The sequence below is a fragment of the Drosophila novamexicana genome, unplaced genomic scaffold (genome assembly GCF_003285875.2).
Source record: "Drosophila novamexicana strain 15010-1031.04,08,12 unplaced genomic scaffold, DnovRS2.1 tig00000485-arrow-pilon, whole genome shotgun sequence".
In the NCBI taxonomy this organism is placed as follows: Eukaryota; Metazoa; Arthropoda; class Insecta; order Diptera; family Drosophilidae; genus Drosophila; species Drosophila novamexicana.
This window is the reverse complement of record NW_020824808.1, coordinates 1,724,135-1,738,824: the sequence shown is the minus strand read 5'-3', so window position 1 is coordinate 1,738,824 and position 14,690 is coordinate 1,724,135. Positions and strand designations below refer to the sequence as shown.

The 14,690-nt window shown below is 45.7% G+C and overlaps 5 protein-coding genes across 7 annotated transcripts; 3 read left to right on the top strand and 2 right to left on the bottom strand.

The window, feature by feature from the left end:
- Window positions 1-353: 353 nt before the first annotated feature.
- Window positions 354-3,564, top strand: LOC115761804 (protein transport protein Sec23A). 2 transcript variants are annotated; one of them, XM_030703747.1, is made up of 6 exons: window positions 354-812; window positions 872-2,130; window positions 2,194-2,347; window positions 2,417-2,965; window positions 3,129-3,149; window positions 3,310-3,564. In XM_030703747.1, the coding sequence occupies exons 1-6, from the start codon at window positions 534-536 to the stop codon at window positions 3,397-3,399; spliced, it is 2,352 nt and encodes a 783-aa protein (XP_030559607.1). In that variant the 5' UTR covers window positions 354-533; the 3' UTR covers window positions 3,400-3,564. The 2 variants fall into 2 exon arrangements, with proteins under 2 accessions (XP_030559607.1, XP_030559608.1); XM_030703748.1 differs by lacking the exon at window positions 3,129-3,149.
- A 35-nt stretch (window positions 3,565-3,599) lies between these two features.
- Window positions 3,600-5,145, bottom strand: LOC115761808 (calcineurin B homologous protein 1). 2 transcript variants are annotated; one of them, XM_030703753.1, is made up of 2 exons: window positions 4,542-4,694; window positions 3,600-4,367 (listed from the first exon to the last, which is right to left on the bottom strand). In XM_030703753.1, exons 1-2 carry the CDS (start codon window positions 4,621-4,623, stop codon window positions 3,865-3,867), a joined length of 585 nt encoding a protein of 194 aa, XP_030559613.1. In that variant the 5' UTR covers window positions 4,624-4,694; the 3' UTR covers window positions 3,600-3,864. The 2 variants fall into 2 exon arrangements, with proteins under 2 accessions (XP_030559613.1, XP_030559614.1); XM_030703754.1 differs by lacking the exon at window positions 4,542-4,694 and adding an exon at window positions 5,008-5,145 and having other exon boundaries at window positions 3,606-4,367.
- A 99-nt stretch (window positions 5,146-5,244) lies between these two features.
- LOC115761807 (mediator of RNA polymerase II transcription subunit 27) lies at window positions 5,245-6,334 on the top strand. The gene is made up of 3 exons (XM_030703752.1): window positions 5,245-5,503; window positions 5,563-5,829; window positions 5,883-6,334. The coding sequence occupies exons 1-3, from the start codon at window positions 5,328-5,330 to the stop codon at window positions 6,325-6,327; spliced, it is 888 nt and encodes a 295-aa protein (XP_030559612.1). The 5' UTR covers window positions 5,245-5,327; the 3' UTR covers window positions 6,328-6,334.
- A 37-nt stretch (window positions 6,335-6,371) lies between these two features.
- Window positions 6,372-9,342, bottom strand: LOC115761805 (gametogenetin-binding protein 2-like). The gene is made up of 4 exons (XM_030703750.1): window positions 9,097-9,342; window positions 7,951-8,517; window positions 6,779-7,891; window positions 6,372-6,718 (listed from the first exon to the last, which is right to left on the bottom strand). Exons 1-4 carry the CDS (start codon window positions 9,190-9,192, stop codon window positions 6,497-6,499), a joined length of 1,998 nt encoding a protein of 665 aa, XP_030559610.1. The 5' UTR covers window positions 9,193-9,342; the 3' UTR covers window positions 6,372-6,496.
- A 78-nt stretch (window positions 9,343-9,420) lies between these two features.
- Window positions 9,421-14,085, top strand: LOC115761801 (DNA damage-binding protein 1). The gene is made up of 7 exons (XM_030703744.1): window positions 9,421-9,706; window positions 9,827-10,238; window positions 10,301-11,225; window positions 11,286-11,637; window positions 12,063-13,257; window positions 13,322-13,718; window positions 13,782-14,085. The coding sequence occupies exons 1-7, from the start codon at window positions 9,646-9,648 to the stop codon at window positions 13,860-13,862; spliced, it is 3,423 nt and encodes a 1,140-aa protein (XP_030559604.1). The 5' UTR covers window positions 9,421-9,645; the 3' UTR covers window positions 13,863-14,085.
- Window positions 14,086-14,690: the final 605 nt, after the last annotated feature.

The window sequence follows — 14,690 nt, the reverse complement described above, 5'->3', positions numbered from 1 at the left end:
TTCTGCACTTATTCAGCACTGTTTTTCAATAGTTTTGTTTCAAATTAGCGCACATTTATTAGCATAAAATTTAAGTTGTTATGATTGCATTTGCATTCACATAAGACGCGTTTTTTTCGTCGCCATCTTAGAAACAACTCTAAAAAAAATACACACACACACACACACTATGACAGCGACGAGTAAACAGCTGCATCAGGGCTGCATTTGATAGCAGAGCTGCCAACTAGTTTTCACATTTAGTATATTTATTTGTTTGATAAATATTAATGTATAGAAAGCTATTCAATGTATAATAAAATAAGCATGCCTTACTGCTGCATTATATTTACAGAGTTTTACATTAACAGAAACAAAATTTGTATTGTTTGCATTCCATTTTGAGTATACGTTGACAAGCTGCCTGCTACGCAACCAACTGTCAAATCCGTGACGTGGCCTGGCCAAACGATTTTTCCAATAAGACTTGCTTGTGTTATAATTAATTTTAAGCTTATAAACGCACCGTGAGCGTCGATAAAGCCTTTTAAACGATGACTACCTACGAGGAGTTCATCCAGCAAAATGAGGATCGTGACGGAGTGCGCTTAACCTGGAATGTATGGCCTTCAAGTCGCATCGATGCCAGCCGTTTAGTGGTGCCGCTTGCGTGTCTCTATCAGCCCCTCAAGGAGCGTCCAGACTTACCACCAATACAATACGAGCCCGTGCTGTGCACGCGCAGCAATTGCCGTGCCATCCTGAATCCACTGTGCCAGGTGGACTATCGTGCCAAGCTCTGGGTGTGCAACTTTTGCTTTCAACGAAATCCCGTGAGTACATGAATCACAAATAATCTTTTCAGCTCCAAGATTAACACTTGTAATTCCAGTTTCCTCCACAATATGCAGCGATATCGGAGCAGCATCAGCCAGCGGAACTGATACCTGGTTTCAGTACCATTGAGTACACCATTACCAGGGCGCCGACAATGCCGCCTGTGTTTATATTTCTGGTCGATACCTGCATGGATGAAGAAGAGCTGGACGCGTTGAAGGACTCGCTGCAGATGTCGCTGAGTCTGCTGCCGCCGAATGCGTTGGTGGGCCTTATTACCTTCGGCAAAATGATCCAGGTGCATGAGCTTGGCACTGATGGCTGCTCCAAGAGTTATGTATTTCGCGGCACCAAAGATCTGACCGCCAAGCAGGTGCAGGACATGCTGGGCATTGGACGGGGTGTGGCACCAACGCCACATCAGCAGCCAGGTCAGATGCCCAATGCACCGGGGGTTGGGGGGGCCGGACAACATTTGCCACCCGCTCATCGCTTCCTACAGCCGATCAGCCAGTGCGATACCGCACTGGGTGATCTGCTAAGCGAGCTGCAACGTGACCCTTGGCCGGTGCCGCAGGGCAAGCGCTATCTGCGCTCCACGGGCGCTGCTCTCTCAATTGCAGTTGGCCTGCTGGAGTGCACGTACCCAAATACGGGCGGTCGCATTATGACGTTTGTCGGTGGCCCTTGCTCCCAGGGCCCCGGCCAAGTGGTCGACGATGAGCTAAAGCATCCCATACGCTCCCATCATGACATACACAAGGACAATGCCAAATACATGAAGAAGGGCATCAAGCATTATGATGCGTTAGCGCTGCGCGCTGCCACTAATGGTCATGGCATCGACATATACTCATGTGCCCTCGATCAGACCGGTCTGATGGAGATGAAACAGCTATGCAACTCCACCGGCGGTCACATGGTTATGGGCGATTCATTTAATTCGTCGCTGTTCAAGCAAACATTCCAGCGCGTGTTTGCGCGCGACAGCCGCAACGATTTAAAGATGGCATTCAATGCCACCCTTGAGGTGAAGTGCTCGCGCGAGCTGAAAATCTCTGGCGGCATCGGCTCGTGTGTGTCGCTGAATGTGAAGAGCCCGTCGGTGTCGGATGTGGAGATCGGCATGGGCAATACGGTGCAATGGAAGTTGTGCACACTAAATCCCAGCTCCACATATGCCTACTTTTTCGAGGTGGTCAATCAGCATTCGGCGCCCATTCCGCAAGGCGGACGCGGCTGCATACAGTTCATCACGCAATACCAGCATCCAAGCGGACAGCGGCGCATACGCGTCACCACGTTGGCCAGAAAGTGAGTTTCGCCCCCAATCCAGCTAGTTGGTATACACCATTTATTGATTTATTTCGTGTGCAGCTGGGCGGATGCCAACACGAATGTGCAGCACATTAGCGCTGGCTTTGATCAGGAGGCAGCCGCAGTGCTTATGGCACGTATGGTTGTCTATCGCGCCGAGACGGATGAGGGGCCGGACATATTGCGCTGGGTGGATCGGCAGCTGATTCGCTTGGTAAGTGCTAAGTGCAGCCTTCTATGTATATATATATATTATTGGATTTTCCTTTTTTGTTAATTGTAGTGCCAAAAGTTTGGAGAGTATTCGAAGGATGATCCGAACAGTTTCCGGCTGTCACAAAACTTTAGCCTGTTTCCGCAATTCATGTATCATTTGCGCCGTTCGCAGTTCCTGCAGGTCTTCAACAATTCGCCCGACGAGACCACATTCTATCGACACATGCTGATGCGCGAGGACCTCACACAGTCCCTGATCATGATACAGCCCATTCTTTATAGCTATTCATTTAATGGGCCACCGGAGCCGGTGCTGCTTGATACCGCTTCAATTCAAGCGGATCGCATACTGCTGATGGACACCTTCTTCCAGATACTCATCTATCACGGCGAAACGATTGCCCAGTGGCGTGCGCTTAAATATCAGGACATGCCCGAATATGAGAACTTCAAGCAGCTGCTGCAGGCGCCAGTCGATGATGCCCAGGAGATATTGCAGACACGCTTTCCCATGCCGCGATACATTGACACCGAACACGGCGGCTCGCAGGCGCGTTTCCTGCTCTCCAAGGTCAATCCATCTCAGACGCACAACAACATGTATGCCTACGGCCAGGTGGGTCTCAATTAGCTGACGCATTTAAACAGCAATTTTGTTAATTTTTTAATCTTTTTTGAAACATTACGTTTTGTTTTCGTTTTACTTTCTCATTGTGTACCCCCCACAAACGCCTTAAACTTCTTCTTGTTGTCGTTGTTGTTGTTCTTGTCACGCGCAGGCGCCAATTGGTCAGACGACGGTAGTAAAAAAACAACTTTTTGTTCAATTTATTTCACTTTGGGTTTAGTTCTAAGTTACTTTGCTTCTTCAACTCCTTTAAATGCTTCTGGTGCTGGCGCCGCTTAACCAAAGCCCAATCCCAATCACAGTTTACTAACTCGATATAATTATCTTCATAGGATGGCGGCGCTCCGGTGCTCACGGATGATGTCTCCCTGCAGCTGTTCATGGAGCATCTGAAGAAGTTGGCCGTCTCCTCGACCACATAGAAGCTGTTATACGAAATGAAATGCCTGTATAAGCCACGAGTGGAGAGTTTTGGCATAGTTTTATTTTTTGGCAGGGGCAATTACATTATTTAATCCCATATATGCATATGTGTAGATTCCAATTGAACGCCTGATAAATACAATAATAAACCACATTCATACATATTTACAAGTATTTATTTTTCAAGCAACTAATTAAGTGATCAAATGATTTAAGTAAATAAATATAGTAGACTGGCCATTAACAAAATGCAAATATTTCAAGAGAGCGCGGAATGAAAGCGGCAATAAACCAGAATTTCCATACAATAAATTAGCGTAAAAGCAAGCAACAATAATATCTTCATATTAAATATAGTTTATAAATTACTAATACAAGTGAATATGCCTCGAACTTGATATTAATTTGACTAAACTATTTGGTTCACACTGACTAAGACATTTGTTTTCTGTTATCATTGAGGCCTAATTAAGAAACCTTATGGACATCTTCTGATCGACATCGGTGCGTTCCAGCGCCTTGCAAAAGTCCTCGAACGAGATCTTGCCCTGACAGCACAGATCCGCCTCCAGTATTGTCCGCTCCGCAATGCTAACCAACTGATCCTGACTTATGTTCGCGCCAACCATCATGTGCAATATCGACAGCAGCTCATCCCGGCTAATGACACCATCATCGTCCAGATCGTACATTTTGAATGCAAACTTTAGCTTCTCCTCGCGGCTGTTCAGTTTGCTCTGCTTGTTGTCCCGCAGCGGCCGGAAGTGGGCCAACACATTCATAAACTGGCGAAAGTTGACCCGATCATCGGTGCTCTCCGCAAAGAACGAGTGGACAATGCGCTCGCAGAGCGGATTGATGGCCAGTTCGGGTATGCGCATCAGATCCTCTCGCGATAGTGTGCCGCAGCCGTTGCGATCCAGCGAGGTGAAACGCGAATACAGGCGCTCAATTTGATTGGGTGTAACTGAGGTGAGATACAAAAAAATAAAAAGATAACGAGGGGTAGGGTAGAGCGTGGCGCCTTATCAATTGATAACAAATACACAGACAATGGCGAAAACACAGCTATTATCCGATATAATAACTCAGCAGTTGCTGGATACAAACGGGCGCCTTATCACGCATAAATTACACCTACTCGGACAGCTGATAAACACAGGTTTATGTGCATCAAACGGCCGCGCGCAGCACTTTGCCCCCGCGGGTCGTTGGGACAGCATGACGTCATAAATTCATTTGGAAATTTATTACACCTTACATAAATGCTTCAAATTGAGCTCGTTTCCAAACACTCAATTCGAAAACAACAGTTACGTTCTTTAACACTCAACGCGGCTGTGTGCTCGCTAACTTGTAGCTGGCGCTGCCGTACGCTAAATGACTTTAGACTATGAAACATAATTGAAACGATTTGGCAAAGCTATAATTAGTTGCCACAGTTGCCACTTAAGTGCAAAATTTCTGATCACAATGAGAATGCTTTTAGCAACTGCGTATTTGTTTTGAAATGTTTTTGACAATTTACACATGGGTAACCAGCTCCAAGGTTACGTTAAATACTATAATAACTAGAATACATGGAGCTGTGTGTTTTATATACTTACAGCCTGTTTCATTCTGTATTTGGGCAATTTCCTCGTGCCGCAGAAAGAGTGATGACTTATTGCCCATTACTTACGGCTTATTTAAACCAATGAGAGCTACACAAACACAAAATTTCCACTGAATTGAACGGGGCGTAGTGTGACCGAGTTTGGCAAGTTCTAAAATACTGCTATTCAAAGTGATAATGATGCAGCACTGCCAGCTGCAATGCATTGACCAATCGATAGATTGTGGCGGTATGCCGATAGATAGTACAATTTTGCTAGTCGGCAAATAAACAATTTTTGCACAAATATAAACAATTGCTTTGTTTGCCCGAATGCAAATGGATAAGTTAAACCAGACTTTAACGGCCGTTAAGAATCTACGCTCAAATGTGCGGCAGTGCTTTGAACACTTGGCCGATGGCACCGACGGCGAGGGCATCGACGAAAGTCGAAATAAATTTGTGCACGATTTTCAGGACAGATTCGGTGCCATCAACTCGCAGTTGCGGTGAGTGTGTTGAAATTAATTGGGTTGAGCATTACTCAATGGTATTTAACCGTTTGCAGTGAAGTGGAGCAGCTGATAAATGGGTTACAGGTGCCACCGACAGCCTACCATTTGGGCAACACCACATTTCTGGCACAGGAAACGTCACAGGATCGACAGGCGTTGTATCCGCAGCTGGTGAACAGCTACAAATGGATTGACAAGGTGCACGATCATAGTATTCTTGCGTTCAACAATCTCAATCAAAATACGCTGCGTCGCTCCTACAACTATTGCTCACAGAAGCGCCAGCGATTGCCCTTCTCCTCCTTCAACAACGATCCGGAGTGAGTGCACGATTTAGTTTCTATTAACTTTTATATTAACACTTTTGTTGCAGCCACATAGATAAGCTATTGAGTGAAATAAATCATCCGCCGCACACATCCTATAAAGTCTTTCGTCCTTTTGGATCCAATGCCGTGGCCATTGTTACCATCAGCAATGTGCTCAAGGCGGCCATCGTTTTTAAGGGTGTGCTCATTGAGTGGGTGACAATCAAGGGCTATGATGAAACGCTCGAGCATGACGATCTGTGGGCCGAGTCGCGCTATGAAGTCTTTCGCAAGGTGCAGGAGCACGCCCACTCGGCCATGCTGCACTTTTTCTCACCCACACTGCCCGATCTGGCGGTGAAGAGCTATGTGACTTGGCTGAACAGTCACATCAAGCTATTCCTTGAGCCGTGCAAGCGTTGCAGCAAATATATTGCCAACGGTTTGCCGCCAACATGGCGCGATTTGCGCACCCTCGAACCGTTTCACGAAGATTGCCGCAATAGCTAAAAAAAAAAACAACTATATATATATATATAACGTATTGATAAGCATAACTTTTATACTTCATTTATTTCAAAAAACAAAAAAAATTATATGTATGTATTTTGAATGCATGCGCCGCGTGGATTTTTAGAAATCGCAACGCGCGACTGAATAACTACAACGGTTTAATGCATTAATGGCCAGTTGAGGTGGCATCGACTCCAGCGGCAGCATTGGTTGTGCCTATGTGGACACCACGCTGTAGACACAAGCGTTCAAAATTCTCGCGCAATGTGGCACGCAGCTGCTCGCGTTGACGCTGCACTTGCTCACGCTGGTATTGATAAGCCAGTACCACCTCTTGGGGAATGTAACAACAGTTCTCATCATCCTTATCGTAGTCGTCAAAGTAGTCCTGTAATTGATATTAACTATAAGATTTGCAATCATAATCAATGTGGGTCTTGCTACGTACCCACATCTGCAGCAATGAGAATTTTTGATCCAATTGCGTCTGTTGGCCATAGAGCAAACCGGAGACGTAACTGTTGCGGACTGCAACATCATCGACGCTTTGCTCCTCGTCCAGCAGCCCGTCATGATGATTGCACAGTCCGTCCGAGCACGAAACTTCTGAGCCTTCCGGCGACGAGATTGCGCTGGAAATGCGCGAATTGGCATGCGATGTGGGTGGATCGCTGCCATAGCCAGAATCGCGCACATCCTGCTCGCAGGGACAGTTGGGGATGGGTGCTAAACAGTCGTTGCATTTCGTTGCCTTAGACACGTCTAGGTGGTCATCGACACACAATAACTTTTTAGCCTTCTTGCTAGCAGATTTTTGCTTCTTTTTCTTCGGTTGCTTCTTCGATTTCGATTTCGTTGATTTGTCACTTGGCGTTGGCGGCTTTGGCTCTGGATCTGCGTCTGCACAGAGTATAACGATGCCATCATCGACGGCGTCGTCTACAGCCGCAGGCTCAGATTCAGCTTCAGCCTCAGGAATAACGTCATCTTCTTCCTCCTCGTAGTCCGTTTCGGCAGCGTCGTTCGCATTATTAATATCGTTTTCACACAGACGATGCATATTCTTTTTTTCATCCTTCTTCTTCTTCTTCTTGAGCTTTTTCTGCTCACGCTTCAGCTCCTTGGCTTTCTCCGCGCGACTGATCTCCTGATAGAGCAGCTCCAAGTTGCTTATGCCCTGTTTCTCCTCCACACGCTCATGAAAGCTGCGACAGAGCGCATGCACGCCCACAGCAGCCAGCACTTGGCAGGCACGCTCCTCCTCACGCAGACTAACATAAATGCGACGCAAGCGCTCGTACATGATCATGCCGACGCACGTGAGCACCTCCTCCTGGGCGATCTCCAGCGTTTTGGCATGACGTTCGCGCAGTTTCGAGTAGCTACCATTTACCTCCGGCTCGGCACGCTTGATAAGCGCGTCAAGGAACTCGATTTTATTCGTGCTCACATGTATGTGCTCATCGGGCACACACTTGCGTATGTGGGCATACAGCTGTGCCGCATAGCCCTTCTCCTTGGTGGATACCTCGCCAATGAGTATTTTATAGGCACGCTCGATCTGCAAGGCAACAATGGCATTAGCTTGGAAATTGGACGCAATTAACGCAAGATGCTTACCTTTGTGCGACAGCCGGCGCAAAACTTGTGCTTCTTCAGATACTTGTCGAGCACTTCGTGCAGTTCCTTTGTCTCAATGATGGTCACCTCGGTGCGACAATTGCTCTTCATGGCGGACCACACTTCGCGCCACGTTTCCGAAAATGGTTTGGCACGGAACGTGTCCAATGAATGGAGCACACAGCGCGTCTTGTTGCGCAGCTTATTATCCAACAGATTGTTGAGCACCTCGTGATGTCTATATAGTAGAGTGCCCAGTGCCTGAGGTGTTTTTAGTTTTTCCTCCGTTATGCCCAGCGTGCAATTGTCGCGCAACTCCAGCGGGTCGACAGTACGATGGCCGGACTCAGCTAGCTGGTAAAACAAACGCTCCACCCTTCGCCGGCAGCCCACACACTGAACGCACTGATTGAGCACCGAAATGAAGCCGCTGCTATCAATCACAAGCGATTGATTGCGTTCCGTTTCTGTGAGCAGATTAAATTTACGTGAGAATTCCTCCAGTTCGCGACCCCGTATCTGTGGGCTGTCAATAACAAGTCCTTTGCTGTTCAGGTCCATGAGCATCTAGCAAGAGGGGGAGAAGGGATCAAAGACAGATCAGAGATAGTAAGAGAACAGTGTTGGCAAAAAAGAACACACACACACACGCACACAGAGAGCAACAAAGAGAAAGAAATGCATTTGAAACCTGTTTTTGTTTTTTTGTTGGTCGGTGTTGCCACTTCAGCAACATGGCGACCCTACGTAAGGTGCAGAGGAGGCGTCGGGCTGGTGCAGATCTGCCGAGCGGTTGCTCTAAGCGGCTGTTTATTATTGCAGACTTCAAATAACACACACAGAAAAACTGAAGTTTAATTAAACAACGTTTTCAATTTATGGGTGCAGTCGTCGACAAGCATATATATGTTTATGCACATATGTATGTGTTTACTACATATGTACATAGCACACAGATGCACGCGTACGTGTTATGAAAGTTTGACAATGTGCACACACAGGCATACACACAACATTCACGACACAGAAATGCATAAGTATGTGGGTTTGGAGGGGGTCATCAAATTATTAAAATTTTTATGACAGTTTTACAGCAGTAGTTTTACATTATTGCATATTAGCTCCTTTGTGCATTTTGTGACTTACCATTAGCTTATCACCTGCCACCAAAGGTAAATGCCTGCGGCCCACATAACCAGAATCATCATCATCAGTATTATAGACTTTAGTTAGTCTCGCCATGTTCTTTTGAAGACCAACGATGGCAGTTTTAGGCACTTTAACGACACACTTTGTGGCAACAAAACGCAGCACAATGTTTGAAGCGTATTTTAAATAATATATTATACAATAATATGGTGTTCTTTACACTATAAATCAACTATAAAAATGATTTTTCTAAGATTTCAAACACGTATGTAGGGTTCAGCAAGTCGTCCGGTCGCCATTAATAAATAGTGTTGCGTAACGGGAGACATTTGTTATTTTTGCAGCACAGACACCAGTGCAACTGTGCGCCTCAGCGTTGCCAGACCACAGTAAAAGTCATCTAGACCTCAACAAAATGAGTTTTTTTTAGCGCGTTTTGTTGCTCGTTTTGCTGGTGCAAAGTTGCATTTTAATAGTTTCCAAGTAACTACGCGTGCTTTTTGATTTGTTTTGGAAGCTTATTGTGTGTTTGCGAATTGGGAGAAAATGTCGCATCACTATGTGGTGACCGCCCAAAAGCCCACAGCGGTTGTCGCCTGTCTCACCGGTAAGTTAACGACGGGCATGATGTGGACGGGAACATGCAGATTGTAGTTTACTTTTAACCGGCATTACTTTAAAATAAATTTGTTAAGTACATGACGCATCTTTTTGAATAACTCCTCAGGCAATTTCACATCGCCGACAGACTTGAATTTGATTATTGCACGCAATAATCAGGTGGAAATTGATTTGGTAACGCCAGAGGGCTTGCGCCCGCTAAAAGAGATCAACATCAATGGCAAAATCACGGTTATGCGTCATTTTCGTCCGCCAGACAGCAACAAGGATTTGCTTTTCATATTGACGCGACGCTTTAATGTCATGATACTTGAGGCCCGCATGGTGGGCGATGCTGTAACCGTCGTCACAAAAGCCAACGGCAATGTCTCCGACTCGGTAGGCATACTTTCTGAGGGTGGCTTCATTGCAGCAATTGATCCAAAGGCGCGCGTTATTGGCATGTGCCTGTATCAGGGGCTATTCACCATTATACCCTTGGACAAGGATGCCAGCGAGTTAAAGGCGACAAATTTGCGGTAAGCCAAAGGAAATGCTTTGGTATACTTTAGCTTATACGTTCTGTCTTTTTTTCTTACAGCATGGATGAGCTTACCGTCTATGATGTGGAGTTTCTGCACGGCTGCCAAAATCCAACAGTCATTGTCATACACAAGGATAATGATGGTCGCCACGTGAAATCACATGAAATTAATTTGCGTGATAAGGAATTTATAAAGCTCGCCTGGAAGCAGGATAATGTAGAAACAGAGGCTACTATGTTGATACCAGTGCCCTCATCCATTGGTGGCGTCATTGTAATTGGACGCGAGTCCATTGTCTATCACGATGGCAGCAATTATCATGCTGTGGCGCCACTCACCTTCCGCCAAAGTACCATTAATTGCTATGCACGTGTGGACAGCAAGGGTTTACGTTATCTGCTGGGCAACATGGATGGACAGCTTTATATGCTCTTCCTGGGCACCACCGAGACCAGCAAGGGTACCACCGTCAAGGACATCAAAGTTGAGCAACTGGGCGAGATTTCGATACCGGAATGCATTACATATTTGGACAATGGATTTTTGTACATTGGCAGTCGCCATGGCGATTCGCAACTGGTGCGACTTAGTTCGGAGGCTATTGATGGCTCTTATGTCATACCAGTGGAGAACTTTACCAATTTGGCGCCAATTTTGGACATTGCCGTTGTAGACTTAGATCGTCAAGGACAGGGCCAGATTATTACTTGCTCTGGCAGCTTCAAGGATGGCTCGCTACGTATTATTCGCATTGGCATTGGCATACAGGAGCATGCTTGCATCGATTTGCCTGGCATTAAGGGCATGTGGTCCCTGAAGGTGGGCATCGATGACAGCGCCTATGAGAACACGCTCGTCTTGGCCTTCGTTGGGCATACACGCATTCTGACCTTATCTGGCGAGGAGGTGGAGGAAACAGAGATACCTGGTTTCGCGAGCGATCTGCAATCATTTCTCTGCGCTAACGTGGATTACGATCAGGTGGGCATTCAAATTAGACGCATGTGTGCCATAAATTAAATTAATCCATATTTCTTGCAGCTGATTCAAGTGACTGCGGAGAGTGTACGTTTGGTCAAGAGCGCCACCAAGGCCCTGGTTGGTGAATGGAAGCCCGAGGGCGATCGTTCCATTGGTGTCGTCTCCTGCAACAGTACACAGATTGTCGCAGCCTCGGCGCGTGAGATATTCTACATTTCTATTGAGGATGGCAGCCTAGTGGAGAAATGCCGCAAAACCTTGCCATATGAGGTTGCCTGCCTGGACGTTACACCATTGGACGAGAAGCAGACCAAGTCCGAATTGGTAGCCGTGGGCTTGTGGACAGATATATCGGCGGTTATATTGCGGCTTCCCGATTTGGAGACAATATACACTGAAAAGCTTAGCGGTGGTAAGTATTTAGTTGTAGATAAATTCTTTCAATCTTGAATATTGTTAATTAGCAGCCGATTCGAAATAGCCTTGCCCGTCTGTCTGGTTGTCTGTTTCTATGTAAACTTGTCCTTCACAATACAATCCTTTCAGGCAATACAATTATCAGAATCACTATAATTTAAAGGTGAAATTGTCAGTCACGAGTTATATTATGCTTCTCACACTTTAGACAAATTTATCAATATCGGACTACGGTATTTATATAGTTCTATAGAAAGAATCTGCTGAAATCGAAAGTTATGTTTTTCGTGATTCCTTTAAACTGATAAATTATGTGCTTCACATATTAACAAGGGTATTTAATATTTGCCCTGGTATAGATAGCAAGGGTATTTATTTGTTGGAGCCCCGAATGACTTGTCTTTTATTGTAAACAAACAGAGATAATACCACGCTCTATACTGATGACCACCTTTGAGGATATCAACTATCTGCTGTGCGCTCTTGGCGACGGGTCCATGTACTATTTCATTCTGGACAGGAACACTGGTCAGCTGACGGATAAGAAGAAAGTAACCCTTGGCACACAGCCAACCACATTGCGCACATTCCGCTCGTTTTCCACTACGAATGTGTTTGCCTGTTCGGATCGTCCGACGGTTATATATTCATCCAATCATAAGCTGGTATTCTCAAATGTTAATCTAAAGGAGGTGAATCATATGTGCTCTCTTAATGCTCAAGCATATCCGGATAGCTTGGCGCTGGCCACCAAAAACTCGGTTATATTGGGCACCATTGATGAGATCCAGAAGCTGCACATTCGCACTGTGCCATTGGGTGAGGGACCGCGTCGTATTGCCTATCAGGAGGCTTCACAGACCTTTGCCGTGTCCACTCTGCGCATCGATGTGCACGGACGTGGCGGTGCGAAGCCGTTGCGCAACAGCGCCTCCACACAGGCTCAAAATAGTAGCTGCAGCTCCAATATATTGCCCAAGCCGGGTGGCGGTAATTCGACGGCGGCCAATGCAGAAGTTGGCCAAGAGATTGATGTACACAATTTGCTGGTTATTGATCAGAATACATTCGAGGTATTGCATTCACATCAATTTGTACCGCCGGAGACGATTTCGTCATTGATGTCCGCCAAACTGGGCGATGATCCCAATACCTATTATGTGGTGGCCACGTCGCTAGTCTTTCCCGACGAACCGGAGCCCAAAGTGGGACGTATCATTATTTTCCATTATAACGAAAACAAGCTAACCCAAGTGGCCGAAACGAAAGTCGATGGCACATGCTATGCTTTGGTGGAGTTCAATGGCAAGGTTCTGGCCGGCATTGGCAGCTTTGTGCGCCTGTACGAGTGGACTAACGAGAAGGAGCTGCGCATGGAGTGCAACATACAGAACATGATTGCGGCATTGTTTTTAAAGGCCAAGGGTGACTTTATTCTAGTTGGCGATCTTATGCGCTCCATAACGCTGCTGCAGCACAAGCAAATGGAGGGCATCTTTGTGGAGATAGCACGCGACTGCGAGCCAAAGTGGATGCGCGCCGTGGAGATTCTGGACGATGACACCTTCCTTGGCTGCGAAACACACGACAATTTGTTTGTGTGCCAGAAGGACAGGTGAAGTAGCATGTACTTAAGCGCAATTTGTGCTTTAATTCTAAATATTTAATTGCCTCTCTAGTGCTGCCACAACGGATGAGGAGCGTCAGTTGCTGCCGGAGTTGGCGCGCTTTCATCTGGGCGATACAATTAACGTATTTCGGCATGGCTCTCTGGTTATGCAGAATGTGGGCGAGCGCACCACGCCCATTAACGGCTGTGTACTCTACGGCACCTGCAATGGTGCCATTGGCATTGTCACCCAAATACCACAGGACTTTTACGATTTTCTGCATGGTCTCGAGGAGCGCCTAAAGAAGATCATTAAGTCGGTGGGCAAAATTGATCACACCTATTATCGTAATTACCAAATCAATACCAAGGTGGAGCCCAGTGAGGGCTTCATTGATGGCGATTTAATTGAAAGTTTCTTGGACTTGAATCGAGACAAGATGCGCGAGGCCGTCAGTGGTCTGGAGGTGTGTATAGCCCGTATTCTCAATCAATATTATATAAAATTACATTTATTTTGCTTTTTGCAGCTGACGCTGAACGGGGAACGCAAGAGTGCGGATGTGGAGGACGTCATTAAGATTGTGGAGGATTTGACACGCATGCATTGAATCATTGATTGAGCTGTATATAGTTCATAATTATTGATTGATAAATCTACAGTTTGTTTTTGTATGCTTTTATTTTAGCGTGATTTCGATACCATGTATCCTATCCAATACAGCTCATTATTCTCTAAATATTCTCCAAAACCTCTATACTAACAGTTGACACTGTTTATTCAGCGTTGCGTTTGATTCTGTTCCTCGCCCAACTTTGACTTTCAATTATATAGCAAAAAAAAACTAAAACTATCGTTTGACGCACTTTCAAAGTTGCGTCACGCAATATTTGAATAAAGTGCTTAAATTTAAAATTAATACAATTGTTTGTAAAGAATTTCTTCGAAGGGAAAGAACAGCTATTTTGTGGGTGAACAGATTAACATACCCTTTATTTCAATACATAATATCATACGATTTAATTTTTAGACAATTGTTTCCATTGTTTGTTTGGCGCATGTAAGGCTAGGCTTGAACCGGTTCGATTCAAATCCGTTTGCAGTTTTAGAATTTCTATATGATTTAAATCTTAATCTACGCTTGCGCAGCGTGTTCTCTCAGCTTACGCACCTCCAATCAAAACACGGCGCGAGCACGTCCCACACACGCATTTGCACACACACGCACATGGTATGAGAGGCTTGCATGTATGTGCGTTTAGTTCCGGAGCAGGCGAACGCTGCTCACGTGCGGCATGGAAACGTGAGCAATAAGCATTTGGGCAAAGGGTAGCAGCGGGCGGATCGCGGTATTGGCGTTTCATTCATTAATACACGCACGCACACACACACATATATACATATATTTACGTGTACATATAGACAGCGACTGGAATGC

Excerpts from the sequence above, each read along its gene's own strand:
- LOC115761807 (XM_030703752.1), top strand. The coding sequence starts at position 5,328 with ATGCAAATGGATAAGTTAAACCAGACTTTAACGGCCGTTAAGAATCTA. Across the intron at positions 5,504-5,562 it reads GCCATCAACTCGCAGTTGCG|TGAAGTGGAGCAGCTGATAA; the intron begins GTGAGTGTGTTG and ends AACCGTTTGCAG. Across the intron at positions 5,830-5,882 it reads TCCTTCAACAACGATCCGGA|CCACATAGATAAGCTATTGA; the intron begins GTGAGTGCACGA and ends CTTTTGTTGCAG.
- LOC115761808 (XM_030703753.1), bottom strand. The coding sequence starts at position 4,623 with ATGCTGTCCCAACGACCCGCGGGGGCAAAGTGCTGCGCGCGGCCGTTT. Across the intron at positions 4,368-4,541 it reads TGTGTTTATCAGCTGTCCGA|TTACACCCAATCAAATTGAG; the intron begins GTAGGTGTAATT and ends ATCTCACCTCAG.
- LOC115761804 (XM_030703747.1), top strand. The coding sequence starts at position 534 with ATGACTACCTACGAGGAGTTCATCCAGCAAAATGAGGATCGTGACGGA. Across the intron at positions 2,131-2,193 it reads GTCACCACGTTGGCCAGAAA|CTGGGCGGATGCCAACACGA; the intron begins GTGAGTTTCGCC and ends TTTCGTGTGCAG. Across the intron at positions 3,150-3,309 it reads CGCCAATTGGTCAGACGACG|GATGGCGGCGCTCCGGTGCT; the intron begins GTAGTAAAAAAA and ends TTATCTTCATAG.
- LOC115761805 (XM_030703750.1), bottom strand. The coding sequence starts at position 9,192 with ATGGCGAGACTAACTAAAGTCTATAATACTGATGATGATGATTCTGGT. Across the intron at positions 8,518-9,096 it reads TGGCAGGTGATAAGCTAATG|ATGCTCATGGACCTGAACAG; the intron begins GTAAGTCACAAA and ends CCCTCTTGCTAG. Across the intron at positions 6,719-6,778 it reads TCTCATTGCTGCAGATGTGG|GACTACTTTGACGACTACGA; the intron begins GTACGTAGCAAG and ends TATCAATTACAG.
- LOC115761801 (XM_030703744.1), top strand. The coding sequence starts at position 9,646 with ATGTCGCATCACTATGTGGTGACCGCCCAAAAGCCCACAGCGGTTGTC. Across the intron at positions 10,239-10,300 it reads TTAAAGGCGACAAATTTGCG|CATGGATGAGCTTACCGTCT; the intron begins GTAAGCCAAAGG and ends TTTTTCTTACAG. Across the intron at positions 13,719-13,781 it reads AGGCCGTCAGTGGTCTGGAG|CTGACGCTGAACGGGGAACG; the intron begins GTGTGTATAGCC and ends TGCTTTTTGCAG.